The 16112-nt window shown below is 39.9% G+C and overlaps 1 protein-coding gene across 19 annotated transcripts in view; it reads left to right on the top strand.

Moving 5' to 3' along the window:
- ptprdb (protein tyrosine phosphatase receptor type Db) overlaps positions 1 to 16112 on the top strand; it is a 194011-nt gene that overhangs the window by 167815 nt on the left and 10084 nt on the right. For 10 of the 19 annotated variants that reach the window (XM_041982822.1, XM_041982807.1, XM_041982820.1 and 7 more), the window contains 5 exons: positions 1149 to 1272; positions 4942 to 5117; positions 9313 to 9432; positions 11369 to 11523; positions 12995 to 13280. In XM_041982822.1, coding sequence (XP_041838756.1) covers positions 1149 to 1272; positions 4942 to 5117; positions 9313 to 9432; positions 11369 to 11523; positions 12995 to 13280 — 861 coding nt within the window. Of the gene's footprint in view, positions 1 to 1148; positions 1273 to 4941; positions 5118 to 7640; positions 7665 to 9312; positions 9433 to 11368; positions 11524 to 12994; positions 13281 to 16112 lie in introns of all 19 variants that reach the window. The other 9 variants (XM_041982811.1, XM_041982814.1, XM_041982809.1 and 6 more) reach the window with 1 other exon arrangement.

Genomic DNA, 16112 nt, shown 5'->3' with positions numbered 1-16112 from the left:
TTGAAAAGGATATTGTCAGCAGCTTTTATCCACTACCACTATGTTTCACATAAAACCATTGCAGTGTGAAAAGGCTCAATGGTAGAGGGCAGACCAGCTCAGCAACACAGAAAGTTAGTCCAAAATGGGGAAGATCTTTTGTGCAATCTGCTGCAGCAACAGATTCAACAAAAACTTGAGGTTATATTTTTATAAACATCATTAAAGTAATGAGAAAAGAGCCAAATGGAATATTAAAATTTATCAAAACAACTGGAATTCAAGCCCAATAACGTCGATCTGCAGTAAACATCCATTTCAACTTTAAAATTAATGTCCATGAGCCACTGATTCTTCTGGATGTTCCAAAGATTCCTGTCAAGACAGCAGCCTTTAATTTAAGATTATATCCACTAATCATACTCCCAATGATGCACAGTAGGTGCATTTCCTCTGTTACTGTGTATTTAAACCAATCAGAGCAATGAAACCTAACAGCTGGACCAGTTCATTCTGGAAACAAGCTAAAGCATTTCTTCTACCAAGCATCTAGCATCCTTCTTTGTTTTTTTTTTTTCAGATGAGAAATACTCTCCACTTCTGATATAACAAACGATTCAGCAGCTTCTACACTAACCTCTTTAGGTTTCTACCATTGTTCACTGTTGTCATCCCTTACAGCCCCTGTTGCTACATGTAAAGGGCACTGATTTGTCTTCCCAGCTGTACCTTGGCCACAAACACACAGTCTAAAGCCTTGCTGCAATCTTGTAAGAAGCCAGAGGCCTCGGCAATTAATCTCTGTACACCACTGCAGTGGATCTGCAGTTGAAATTGAAGCATGAAGCTTTGAATTTGTGGATTTTAACAGATATTTTTCAGTAACCATTTAGGAATTATAGATGTTTTTCACAGGGAATTTTTTTTTATTAAATTGTGCCACCATCCAAAGACTTACAGACCTGTCATACTAGCATGTGGCTGTCAGTCCAAATCCACTTTGTACACAAATAACTTTTTTTAGCTTATTATAAACAAATAACACATCGCATGACTGTTCATAAAAATGCCCATGAGATGGTCTGAAACTCATTCATTTCAACAAACACTAAAAGCATTTCTAACTTCTTGTTTTGTGATCTTTGTGCTGTCACCTTCATGTGTTGCAGTCCGTCGACCCCGGTCAGCAGTTCACATGGGAGAACTCCAACTTGGAGGTCAACAAACCAAAGAACCGCTATGCTAACGTCATTGCTTACGATCACTCAAGAGTTATACTGTCCAGCATTGAGGGTAAGACACAGTTTCATATTCTGGTATTTCTCTTTGTGAGGGTTTGCTTAAGAATGACCATATTGTACAAAAAAATTGTAAAATTTTTGGAAATATCTGGGTCTCTTTCAAGGTTCTTTTAGGTTTATGACAAAGTTACAGAAGTATAGCTACGATAATTAGGATAGGTTTGCAGTTCTAGTGGATCCATATAGGATTTTTCAACTTACACATACAAATTAAAGATCACAGTCTTCTAATGATTAAAAAGAGCATCATAGTGAAATGAATCTATGGATTGAGGAGAACCAGCAGAGGACTGAGTCTGTGTGTAGTGCTAGCAATGTTAGCTAACAGTTGCTAATGTTACAGTTCAGTTAAATTTACATATCATTTCTTTCTATAACATGTCAGTGTTCTTTTATCTATTTATTTTTTGTTTGTTTTTTATTACTGGAGCATTTACAGATAATAAAAATCAGAACCTAATGCTTAATGATTTGCTTTAAGTCTATAAGCCATGACATAGACTTTGTCACACACAGTTTCAGTTGAAGGGACGATTCACATTACACAGTACATAGAGACGTGAAGCTTATTCAAGAGGCAAATGAAACATTATTACAAATCCCTGTACCACAAAGTTAGACACTTTTGGGATATGTAAAGCTTATATTTGTAATTCATTCATTTGTTTGAAGGTTTTATTAACAAATTCCTTTGAAAAGTTGAGGTGGAAACATGTTTGCTGTTATGTTACATTAGTCTTCCTTTTGATTTCACTCTTTAATTATTTGGGATATGAGGATATTCATTTTTGCAGTTTTATAAGAGGAATATGTTTATTCCTGCTGAATACATGATTACAGCTGCTCAGCAGGTCCTAGTTATTAGTGTCTGATTCTCCTCTTTATGACACTTTCTATATTTTTAATAGGAGACAGATCTGGACTGCAGCAGGCCAGTCAAGCACACATGTGCTGTATTTATGAATCCATGCTGTTGTAAGTCATACAGAGTGAATTCAGCATTTTCATGCTGACATAACCACTTTTTCTAGAAAAAGACACTGCCTTGATGGTGGCTTATGTCTCCTAAAAGTTCCAACATATGCCTCTGCAGAGTTGATATACAGCTGCCTACTTGGTTAATGCAGTTTCAGATTACATTTCTGGATGAAGCAGTGGACTGTGTTGAGTGATAAAGGTTCTGCACAGTACTCCCAAGCCCATGTGGCTGTACTGATTACGCTGCAGATCTGCCTGACAGTTGAAGGCTACATGGTTTCCTCAGACTCCCTTAATCTTGTCACAATATAATGAACTGTATATGTTAAAAGTTTAAAGTATTTTGCAACTTTGCACTAATAAGTATGTCTTTTGTTGAACAGTCATAATTAATTTAACTGGAATTAGATTAAGAACATTTTCCAACTTTTCCAGAAATGGAGTTTGTTAGTTAGCAATTATGAGAAAAAAAAAGAGCACCTTTGGATCTCTCACCGCTCTGTTACCATTGCTGCTTCAGTCCCGTACTCTGGTGTCCTGGCACAACACCCTGTGCCACAGGCTGCTGCCAGTGGTGATAATAAAGCAGCTGCGTACAATGAGTTGCAGCCATCAGTCTCACATAGTTCTGGCTTTAGCATCCCATCTGGAGCTAAATCAAATTTCCGGGAACATTACCATTCTTTATAGAAACAAGCGTCATACACAATTGTATTTTTCATTACAAGATGGAGTCTCGTCTATTCACCTGCATAAAATGCACCCAAGGAAGGAAACAGTGGCTCCATTAGATCAGGAAAACTCTGGTTCATGTGTTCTAATAGGCTGGAGTTGTGCAAACTATACAAACACCATAATTCACCATGAAAATCCAAATTAAAAATATTCAAACTGCTGAGAATCACAGCCACCCACTACTGTGCAGATCTGAAGCAGAAGTGACTAAATATATCACTTGTCCATGTTTCATTGTCTGAAGATGGAATTTAAATGCAATTCCTATCCCATACAACACAATGAAAAACAGCAAATTAGGAATTCTGAAATGGTTGTTTTCAACCACAATGAACAACTAATTTATTTTCAATTTTGGTCACTTTAATACAAGAGGAACTAAATTATAATCACACTTTATTTAGACTATTCTTTAATCCCTTACTGCCTCGCCGTTTTCCCTGGGTTTCATCCCTTTGAACGGTCTGAAACAACAGGAATAAAAATTTCCTCACTTCTATTCTTATTGTGCATTTGGAAGCGCACTCACCCACCTCGGTGGTGAAGACCTGAGGCAACGAATCTGGCTTCTCCACTGTGCAGAGAGGGAGGCAGTGGGAGGCCAAGCCCAAGCAGATGAGCCTTATCTGGGCAGAGCATGTGTGAGCAGCCCTTCCACCCCCATCTGTCCTGGAGCCCTGGCTGTCTGTCTTTTCTTTTCTTTTTGTAAACATATACTCTTGAGTGCGTCTAAACACACAGTATCACACATTTGCCAATGCACGCACATACGCTCTGCTGTATATAAAAAAAAATTTCCAGAGTGTGCACAAGCACAGATATGCACTTTTCTGCTCCCAGTCCCCGTCACATAGGCTCTGCCAAGCCAGTACAGCCACAGAGTAACTGAGAATGTATGTGAATGTTTGTTTTATCTCCATAGTGCCTCTGTTGTAGTCCCTTGCACCGAAGTTGAAGCCTATCCAAAGTGTTCAGTCAAGCTGTCTTTAAAAAACTGAGGGTGATAAACACATGTTAGAAGTTTGACTAGCTGTCCATCCCCTTCCCTCTGGAACTAAGTTACATAAAAACCAAACGCTCCTCTTTCTTTTAGACTTGTGTGTGTCTGTGACAAATGCTGGATTGGAGTTTTTTATGACTTTATGAGACTAAGTCATGCTCATACAGTCAAATAGGCTGCCTCAAGAAAACGAGCTCAAGCAGGTTCATTCAGTTTCCTTCCTGATTTCCATCTTTTTAACCGTAAACTACTATCAGAAGACTCAACACGAGTTTTGTGTCCCACGTCTGCAAAAGCGGGTCACATCTGAGCACACGCGTGCACGTTTTAGGACATGTTTTTATGTGTACTTTGGTGTTTTAGTGTATGTGTGCATGTTTGGGCTGTGACTCAGTGGTTTTTGGGATTATGGTATTAGGCCCTAGATGAGCAGGCCTGATCCTAAATCAAACTCACACAGACGCTCTCTCACATCACACACTCACACACAATCCCTCCCAGGACAAGCACTGTCAGCTGAGTCTTACACAGAGACTGCCTTACAGTCATATTGCCATTCAAAGCGACACATCCAGAGTATACTCAGATTAGGCCCATGATCGTCTTAGCGTGTATTATAAAACAAGACGACGGAACAATCCAACACCAGAGGACGCTGGGCCTAGTGAAAACATTAATCTCACCACCATGACCTCACATGATCCTCACCCTTTATTACTTTGACATAAACCTACTGTCAAAGCAGTAGACTTTTAATAATCCATTTTCTTTTTTTTTCCTTTTTTTTTAAACAAAGAAAATAACTGCGACAGAGAGTCTGTTGTTGGATCATTAATGAAAGATTGCAGTTTTTTTAGAAGCAGCTGCATCCCTTTTTTTTTACTTACCTGGTTACGTCATTCTCCTTCTTTAGCCTTTGTAACCTCCACTTTTTCTCTCATTATATAGGTGTCCCTGGCAGTGACTACATTAATGCAAACTATATAGACGGCTACCGCCGCCAAAATGCTTATATTGCCACTCAAGGCTCCCTCCCTGAGACCTTTGGGGACTTCTGGAGGATGGTTTGGGAGCAGCACACAGCTAACATCATCATGATGACCAAACTGGAGGAGAAGTCACGGGTAAGACAGTGTGATGGAATAATGAAGGATTACCAAAGAGCGAGGATAGGCTAGGCTAACACCACTTCATCATAAACATGATAGAAAAATTAAAGACTCGATGGGGTTATAAGAAGTAGGATGACGTAGTTCAAGGCAAAAGAAAAGTCAGATCAATAGGGAGGGCCATAGAAAAGGCTAATGCATGCCTCAACACTAACAGTCACAGGAAATTATTAGATAGGTGGTGTAATAAGACTGGGATGATAAATGGTGGCTTTAAGAGCTGGACAGAGTAAGCTGTAGTAATGTAAGGCCAATTAAAAAACAGCAAGTATGCGCAGGACACATTTTAGAGATGCTTATTCATCATTTGGGACTTTATGTCGGGTTGCAGGGGTTTTTTTCTTTCTGATGAGAGGGTTGAAAGATAAAAGGTAGATTTAACAACATTATAGAGGATTTAAATAATGTGACTTAATTCTTTAGGGTAAAGTAGGGCTGTAGATCCCAAATTTAAACAAGATATAGTTTATCAATTCAGTGGATAACAATTCAGCTTTTGGCAATATCACATATTCTGCCCAGATGCGATTTAAGTTCGATTTAAGACAATATCACACACAGAATTAATTCTATTCATATCAAATAACAAAAAGAAACTTAACTCTTTGAGCCTTGTTCCTACTTATTAGACCTCTGCTCATAAAGTACATACCTATAATGAGTATATCTCTGCAACCACAAGGTCTGTTTGAATACGTTTGAAGAAATGTCGTAAAGGGAACACTTGTGAAATTATTTAAGATGTGTAAATATCAGTATAAAGTATGTGCTGCTGGTGAAGAACAAATAAAGATGGCACATAGCACAAAGGAAAAAAAGTTCCAGGCTCACCTAAAAAAAGACTTTTAGGGTGAATATGAATATTGTTTTAGAATAATGCAGCTGTAGCCCCAAACCTCTATCAAATCATAGTAAATTACATGAACATCATCTGTGGAAAGGCCAGCTCTAAAGAAGTGAAGCACAGCATAATTCGAGCAGTTTTTGTACAAACAGTTCATGCAAGGTCTCAAAAATGGTCATTTTGGTACAGTTTGGCACCATCTATTCTCAAAGTGCCCCATTTGGGGGACGTCAGGTTTTAAAAGGCTAAATATTAAAATTTATAATTATTCTTTGGGCACATTTTACATTTTCATAAAATGTAAAAAGAAACTAATATTTGTATTAAAAAAAAAAGGATATAGTATAAATGTTAAGCCTATTTAGAGTCTAAACAAAAGTGAAGCGAGAGGAATGCAGTAGAGTACCGTAACAGCATTTCACACCAAAAACAGCATGTTTAAACATGTATTTTAAGATGCATTTTAAAGCCTTTCCTACTTTGTGCAGACATGGGTTTGTTATCAGTTGATCTGAAAGCTGTAACGTCCTGGTCAGGAATACCTCTGTCTCCCAGAGGACACGCGTGTTACTACGACAACATGACCAGATGACATTACGCTGCTACAAGCTGTGTTTCTGGTAATCACAGCTGGGATAATCAGGCTAGTTTACTACCTTTGACTGTACCTCTGACGTCATGTGCCATACAGTGGGACAGAGAATAAGCTTCCAGCTGTCTTGACAACAGGATTTAAAACAAGGGGGGGGGGGTTAAAAAATAAATAAACAAATCAATTAAACTCATTTAGTTTATGAGTTACAGTCAGAAAACCTGAGCTGAGTCTATTTGTGTTGCCGTGACTGCAGCATCCTCAGTGGAAGTTAGTTTTGTTTCCACTGGTGCTAATCTTAGTTTGAGTCATTTAACATGGGACTGAATGCTGAGTAAACACTTTCACATTGAAGCTTTTTCAAGCACTTTAAAAAGGGCAAAAGATTGCAGCTGAGTACAGTAGCATGACATAAAGAGAGATAGGTCAGTTTGACAGCAGTGAGGAGGCGTAGGACAAAGCTGAACAGGACAGTCCAGGAAATCAGGACGTCGGTATTTTTAGGATGTGGGAGGACAGTCGCAGAACTCAACAGAACAGCACAGACAAGAAAAGGACTTTAGAGGCAGAGCTGGGATTCATTATGAAAGACTAGAACACACACACAGGACAATAAACTAGAAAGCAGCAAGCGTCATTATGATTAAGTGTCAAATGCTGTGGTTAAGTTGGAGTGGTCATGTGAGGCTGCATGTAATGGATCAGAATAGAATAGGGGTGAGCGAAGCCCGAGGGGGATTACAGACGCAGCTAAACTGGAGTCGGTAATGAATTAGAAAGTCATTTGGTTTCAAGGCATTTTGCTGCACATGAGTAAAAATCCAGTGTAATGAGAACGTCATGTAAGAATGAAATGAGCAAGAAGGGTTTGAAGTGTGAATCATGACAAAGTGCTAACCAATTATGTCCAGCATCCTTTCCAGAACATTATCCTTTCTTCCCACCTGTGCTTCTTTTCCTATTAACCTGTGCCTTGTTTGAAAACTCTGTTTCCTTTTCAACCCTTTTCCAACTGTCTGTGTTGTGTCTCTCTGACCCTCAGATGCCCTCTTATTTCTTCTCTAAGGCAAGATCTCTCTTTCTCTCCTTTGCTAATCCCTTTTTAAATGCAACCTTACCTCACATGGTTTTCCCCTTACCTTTTTTCCTCTATTCGGTCTTTTTATTCTACTGCCCACCCCTTTTGTTTTTCTTCTTCTTTTTTTTTACAAGCGATAGCCAGTAAATTAAATGAGAATGCACATTTGGTTCCAACTTACCACAAGGCACCCATACTTTAGGTTTGAAATTGGTTTTATTGTAACCACTGCAGTTCAGAGACAGTGCACATCCCTGTCCACAGTTTGCATGACCACACCACAATTGTTTTTCTCTTTTCCTGCCTTGTGTTTACAGAGTATCACATGAAGCCATTTAAAGAAGGGGATTTTTTTTTTTGGCCAAATTATCATGAGTTTTCGGAGTATTTTTTATTGGTTATGCTGTAAAATCTATCATTGCTGCTATAATTGTTAAACCTAATTATGGGGAATCCCTTTATCCTCTTCAGATTTAAGTTTTAAATTCATTACATGGTACAATGTGATGCAATGAAAGTGTTCAATTTGAACATGTGTAGCTTTTTATTATCTGCCTACTGCCATGCCTCTCTACATGCTGTTTGAAGGAGTAGTGGGCTGCTCATTGGAGAAAATAATGTGATCTCATTTAACACAATATTATGTCATTATGTATTTATCCATTAAGAACACAGATGATCACAGATGGTCCCACTGTGGGAATCTTGCCAGCATCCTTCCTTTTAGCATAAAGCAAATCGATGTCACAGCGTGTTCCTTTAAATAAACATATAATATAGACTTCACACCAGGAATTTTCTGCAGTCCTGTATAGTAGCTGGCAGCGTGCAGCCCCCCCCTACGAGGACAACAATTTCTGTCCCCACAGTGTCTCAAGGTCTGGTGGGAAAACAGCATTTGCAAAGCTGTAATTACAGCCTGAACGTCCTAGGCCAAAATGCATAATCCCCAGTCTGGAGCAGTGGAATGCAGAGCAAGCTGAGCTGAGCTCCCTGCTGTCTTTGATGTGAGGACTGGAGGGATCAGCACATAACGTTTGGTTTGGCCTGATTCTGCCAAGACCCTCCTCCCCTCCTTTTTATCTCCTCCGAGATTTTTTTTCCCTCCTTCGTCTGCCTCTGAGGCTGAGCTGACAAACTACTAATATGATGGCCCTGTACTGGGGATTTCTAAGTGTTTTGGTGGTCAGGGATGCTGGGATTTGGTGTGCTGTGAAAGTTCTGTAGGTATTTTTATGGCTGCAATGTGGAACGATGTGCAATATGTGAAGGCTGAACTTGGCTTTACTAAAGAACAGTGATTCATCCTTGTTAGAGTTCATCAGCATGTGACAGTACACTTGCAGAACAAAAAGACATAGAGTTTAACTCCCCCTCTTCCTTTTATTTCTCTTTCTGTCACTCTTCACATGCTGGACTACCTCTAAAAAGCACATTTGTTTTGCAGACATTACTGTCTGAATTTTGCTAAATCGCTCACTGATCTACCTCATCACACTGCCACCCTTCTTTTCACCCTTCTACATGTGGGTTTTACCACTCTTCAACTCTTTCTTTCACTTCTTTCACAGAAATGTACACACACAAGCACAAGCTGCTCTACGTCTCCAACAGGTTATCCTCTTCTACATTGCAGGTGAAGTGCGATCAGTACTGGCCCACTCGAGGCACAGAGACCTACGGCCTCATTCAGGTCACTCTGCTGGACACAGTGGAGCTGGCCACCTACTCCGTCAGAACCTTTGCTCTTTACAAGGTAACAATTATTGCATATTTTTAACTTTTAGAGCATTTCAGAGGTTCATAAGCCCAAAATACACAATAAATGCTCTTCAACTTCCTGAAAAGTCTTCTTCTGTATAGAGTCCAATTGCACAGGATGAATCATTCAGAGAAAAGCTCCAGTCTGTTCCAGTTTATTGTAATTATCCTTTCAATTTTTCCTTCACATTTCTACAGACTGCTTCAAGGCCAAAACGGCAGTTTTAAGCCCCTATTTGTGTCTTTTAAAGGGGGTTTGGAAGATATTTGTTAACACTACATTGGGTTTTTTTATGTGATTTAAGTGATTTTTGACATTTTAATGGTTTATTTTATGTTTTAATTATATGTATTTTTTATCTAAAATGCACATTTTTAACAATCAATGCCCCAACTGCTCCACAAGTATTTATCCATGTACAGTCATGTAAAAAAAAAAAACGTGGGAAAAAAACAGATGTTTTTTCCCACGTCTTAAAGATTATCTATTAAATGATATCATTATTTATTTTTCACAAACTGAGCCAAAAGAAGCAGAAGTGTATGAAAAGCTACAGCATGACTGCTTCATGGGAGTTAAGAGAAGCTGCTGATTAAAAGCACCTGCCTGATTTATTGTCACAAGGTGTCAGAATAAAAGCAGAAGTTTTGGCAGTTTGCTACTTTTAGAGGATTTAGGTGTGTGATAAAACATTGCCAAGGAGGAAAGACATTAGCAGAGATCTTAGAGGAGGAATGTTGCTGACCGTTTCCAAACAATTTGGTGTCCGTCATTCTACAATGAGAAAGATTAGAAAGATTACACGTGAAAACATTCAAAAAAGCTGCTAATCTTCCCAGGAGTAAACGACCCAGCAAGTTCATCCCAAGAACAGTCCACACAGTGCTCCGAGAAACTCGCCAGGCTTCAGTAAGCTTGTTGAATGTTATCATTCATGACAGTACAATTAGGAAAAGATGGGGAAAATATGGCTTGTTTGGAGGAGTTGCAGGAGTAAGCTTTCTCTCTCTAAAAAGAAGATGGCCGCACAGCTTTGTTTTGCAAAGTTGCATCTGACGAAACTACTTCCAGACTTTCAGAGCAATGTGCCATAATACACAGCACAATGTTTGTTGATAATCAAGCAGCAAAATACCTCATACCAACTGTTAAGCACGGTGGTGGAGGGCTGATTATTTAGACTTGTTTTGTAGTCACAAGACCTGGATACCTTGCAGTCACTGTGTTGACCATAAACTCATCTGCACATCAAATTATTATAGCGTCAAATGTGAAATCTAATCCTTAAAATACAAGTCAATGGTAAACCCAAAGCGCTTTACATTATACATCACATTCACCCATTCACACACACATTCACACACTGATAGCAGAAGCTGCCATGCTAGGCGCTTAACCACGACCCATCAGGAGCAATTTGAGGTACGGTGTCCTGCTCAGGGACACCTCGACATGAGCTCAACAGGCCGAGGATCAAACCGGCAACTCTCAGGCTACGAGATGACCACTACCCACTGAGCCATGCTGCCCCTGTGTCTTAGGACAATTAATTTATGCACAGCAGCAAATCATCATTTGAGAAAATTAAAGGAATCGTGGTTTTACAATGTTTCAGTCAAAGTCCAGACCTCGACCTGATTTAGCTGTTGTGTTGACTGTAAGAGAGCCGCATCCATAATAAGAACTTCAAGGTTATCACTGCTAAAGCTGATTTCTAAGTCATGGATTGTACTTCTTTTTTCTAATTTAGTTTTTGTTTAATAAATAATGACAATAACTTAAAAAGCTGACATGTAAAACCTTAGAGTTGAAAGAAGGTGCACTTTCTTCTTCATGACCAAGTGATTTTTGATGGGATTTGTTGACAGTAAGGAAGCAACAGGAAAAACACCAACCTCATTTATAATTCTCCATCTTCTTGTTCATCTAGAGCGGCTCCAATGAGAAGCGTGAGGTTCGTCACTTCCAGTTCACAGCCTGGCCAGACCACGGGGTGCCTGAACACCCCACCCCTTTCCTGGCCTTCCTACGCAGGGTCAAGGCCTGCAACCCTCCAGATGCAGGACCAATGATTGTCCATTGCAGGTGTGTGTCTGTATTCTTGCATCTTTCACCTCACACTTCATCCATTTTTGTCACTAACTGAAGCAAAATTACTCATGATTTCAATCCAGTAGACCCAAAAAGGAACTCATTTAATCCTCAAAACACTTATGTGTAATTTTGGGTTTTACTGTGCAACATCATTTTAAACAGCCTGGGAGTCCAAGGGCACTTGTTTAAAATCATTTGGAGGCCATGAGCAAAAATAAGACTGACCTGCCATTATGCAAACCCCAAATCTCCCTCACTGGCTTAGACACCCACATTCCTTTCTTAACAACATCCATCATCGCTAAGATTTCCCATGATAAGCTTTCACAGTTGACAGTTCACCGTTTAAGCTTCTGGTAGATGTGGGTTCACAAGTTTATGTTCAAATGAGTTGCTGTCTAAGCAGAAGGCTCACATGCTAGATGGAGGGAAGATTTTGGAAACATGTCATTACTGTTTTGGCACAACATTGAGCTCCAGAACTGGAAAGAAGCTGCGATTTGCTCTTACTAAGAGAAGAAGATCGAGGGTAGCAGAGGCAATGTGGAGCAGATGCTCTCGAGAGGGAAAATTAGTGAGAAGAGGGGGTAGTTGAAACAATGATTGAGAGAAAGAGGTAGCAGGGGAATAGGAGTTAGAAGAGATTTGTGCATTCTGAGAGAGAGAGTGAGGTCAAATACAGGACGCAATGAATGAAAATGATGAATTAAAGAGAGGGAAAGGTGGATGGAAAATGGGGTCAGAATAAATGTAACAAAATGCACGAGTGAAAAAGTGGTGGGTGTCGGTGTGAGAGGGCTGGACGGGTACTTAGAGAGAAGATAAAGAGGCAGGGAGATGCGGGGAGGAGGCTGGCAAGAGAGGAGCTCTTCCTAATCTCCCGCCACAGTCAGATGGAGTATCTAACAGGATTATCAGTCAAATTTAATTATCCTGGCAAGACTCCGTCATAATGTGCCTTAACGCATCAAGCTGCCTCCGACTCAAACAATGGGCTGAATCTTATTTCACCTGAATAAAACACGCACACACACACACACATGCACACATAGTGATATTAATTTAACCATATTGAGAGTTTTTCATTTACTTACACAAACTTGCTCGGTCAGGTCATCTCACCATTTAGGTACCAACACAGCAAAAATGTGAAGTGTTTGGGTGGGCAGCTGAGTGTATTATATTTCTGGATTATATGTCGATAGGGATGATATCCTCCTAATGCCCATGAGAAGGTGATGCTGACTCATCGCTGATGTCAGTTTGTACGTCCTTTGTTAGAAATATTGCTGTCTGGCATCTTTTACATTCTTACTTAATTTACTTGGTACAAGTAAGCCCCAGGAGGAAAATACACACACACACAAACACACACACGACCATTACTGTTCACATCCCAGCTTCTGTGAGGAAATCTCACCACCATATGTCCCTTCTTGTTTTATTCCCTGTTTGGGCTCAGCGCTGGAGTGGGCCGCACCGGCTGCTTCATCGTCATTGACGCCATGACGGAGCGCATCAAGCACGAGAAGACCATCGACATCTACGGCCACGTCACACTGATGCGCTCCCAGCGGAACTACATGGTCCAGACAGAGGACCAGTACATCTTTATCCATGATGCTCTGCTGGAGGCCGTGACCTGCGGGAACACTGAGGTTCCAGCGAGGAATCTGTACTCTTACATCCAGAGGCTGACACAGATTGAGCCAGGAGAAAACGTCACTGGCATGGAGCTGGAGTTTAAGGTCAGGACCAGTTCAAGATCTAGCCATTTTCTGTAAGAAACACTTACTTTTTTCTTGCCTCCTATCACTTTGATGATTAGACATCCATGTCTAAGTTTTATTTATGTAGCAACTATCAAGATGAAAACAACAAAGTGTTTCACAAAGAGATACAAGAAACATGAGAAAATTGAAAACAACAAAAGCTAACCAAACTTTATTAAGATGGGTTTTTAGCAGATTTTTAAAAGCAATCACCAAGTCCAGAGCTCAGGCTCGGAGGAAGGGTTTTTCAGAGAGCAGGAGCAAACATTGTCAAGGCCCTGTTGGCTTTAGGTTTTAACTGTGTTTGCTGCACGACCAGTAGACCCTGATCACATGACCTCAGGGACCTGCTGCGACCATATGGCTGCAGAAGTTCCCAGATATAAATTAGTGTTTGACCATGTAAAGCTATATAATCCTCTATTGTTTTTGCACAAACAAAAACATTTTTAAAAAGTTGCTGCTCAGTGTAAAATGTGAATAAAAAACAAAATGCAATGATTTGAAAATCTCATAAAACTGTATTTTCTTCTCAAAAGAACATGAACAGCATGTCAAATGTTGAATCCGAGACATTTTATCATTTCGTCAAAAATTTTAGCTCATTATAAATTTTATAATAAAATATTGATTTCTGAAAGTATTCCTCAGTCAGTGTGGTGATTACTTGTAGAGAATCATGCACGTGTCTAAAGCAGTTCCACCTGAGGGCCCTGAAGATCAAGAGCATCAAGTTTAGACCTGTGACCGTGTCCCTGCACACAGAGATTCCTTCTGATTATCTGAACCTTTTCATAATACAATATACTGCAGATGCCAGGTACTTTTAACATCTTCACAATTTAACAGAGGAACATTTTTCTGAAGTTGTTCCACAATTTTTAGACACCGGGGCCTAAAAATGGTCTTTCTCCTCCGACTGCTAAATCCCATCCTCATGAGGAAAAAATTGGGCACAGTATCACGTCTTCTCCACCTTTCATTCAACAGTTTCAGCTCCCCACATTGACACTACAGTTTCGGCTCCTTTTGAAAGCACTCAGTTGGAAGACAACTCATCTGCAGCAAAGAAAAAAAAAAAAACCTTTTACATGATCTGTGAAAATAACCAAAGTCTGACTGAATTCAAACGTTTTTTTTAAGTTGCACCAACAAGCTGAGATATTTCAGTTGGAAGTCTTATACTATGTCTTGCACAGGCACTCCGCTCATGCTTTGCAGTCTTTTCAGCTCTTTTTGAGTCAGAAGTAGCAGAACAGACAGGATGAAGATGGTAACAACATAGAACAACAAAAGGAATAGAATGCATACATTGATTTTCTATCCCTACATAATCTAATTTGGAGTTGTGAGGTGGGGCTGGAGCGTTTCCCAGCTGCTATCAGCTGAGAAGCAGGATACACCCTGGAGAGGTCGCCAGTCCATCACAGAGCATCTCATTTCTGTAAAAAACTAAAAGAAACAATGTAAACTAGCTTAAAAAAGGAAGCGTATCTCACCTGCTGTAGTATTCAGAAATTAATAGTAGGTTAATTCCATATGGGACAAATAAGTAGTTCAATTAATAGCAGAGTCACAATTTGGATTAACTGTTCTTGTAAATGTATTAACTGTCTTCTAGTATGTATTAGTCAAGAGGTTTTGACCCTCATAACCACTGAGGATCTTTGGATATCAGTGTCCCGTACAGTTTTAGCCTCTTAAAAGAGGTTGATATTATCTTTGCTTTGCATTTCCCAACCATAAAGTGAGATTTCCACTGTAGCTGTCAGAGAGCATCATCGTTTTAAAGCTTGACAAGCCTTGACAGGTTTTCTTTGTTTTGTTTACTGTGATGTTTACCTCTTCCCAGATGACTTTTTTGCAGACCTGTCTGGTCTGGCTGGGTGAGGTGTATAGTGAAAGCAGGTGGCTTAGATTTTTTCCTGAAAAGGTTTATGTCTGCTCAGACGTTCAGAGGGCAAAGTCAACACAGCGTCTTCATGCAATCTGCATCCTCCCATTACCCCTGCATTCCTCTCTTAATAGCAGCGGTTTTCTCTGAATGACAATGAATGGAGCGTTCACTGGATTGTTTTTGTGGCTCAGTGTCGATGTAAAACACATGCCTGGGTTGTCCCAGTCACCGTATTTCATCTGACTTGAAAGCTTTTGGGACACAACAGGCTGCTGCCTGAGACGTCAAAAGTGTGTGAGATTTCTCATGGAGGACCGGCATCACATCCTTCACATGAAATTCCAGAAAGCCAGAGTATGCTGGAGATTTTTATGGCAGATTTTAGTAATCTACTTATTTTCTGATTTTTGAGTTCAAAGAAAGGTTTGGCATGATAAGTTTATTGATAAGGCGGAGTCAAATTCAGTCCAAATGACATAAAGATGCTGGAAACAGAGCTCACGGTACCCAGCTGAACTGGTGAACTTATGTTGGCTGGTCAGTGGGCTTTTCCAGCTGAGTTTGTCTGTAAGAAAATAAGGCACTGCTTTTTCTCCCATAGTTGGTTCAAGGTTCAGTTCACAAGACTCCGTTGTTTGCCTTGTGTCTGCGGTCACCACATTGCCTGTTTCTGTTCTGTCTTTCATTTTGTGCCGTGTCATCCAATGGTCGACTGTGAAGGGGACTGTGTGCTCATGTCTGCACATATATGTATATATGCATGAAGGTGTGTGCTTTGGCTTTAAGAGGTTTTAGTTTTTTTTTGTGTGAGTGTGTTTCTTTTTTGTTTTTACTGGTGTAGGATCAAGTGTGGTTCACATATGTGAGTTGAGACAGTGTGGGGCCTTGTGGTTTCCTGAACCCCGACTTTT

This window comes from Melanotaenia boesemani, chromosome 4 (assembly GCF_017639745.1).
Source record: "Melanotaenia boesemani isolate fMelBoe1 chromosome 4, fMelBoe1.pri, whole genome shotgun sequence".
NCBI lineage: Eukaryota > Metazoa > Chordata > Actinopteri > Atheriniformes > Melanotaeniidae > Melanotaenia > Melanotaenia boesemani.
This window is presented reverse-complemented; position numbering and strand designations above follow the sequence as displayed.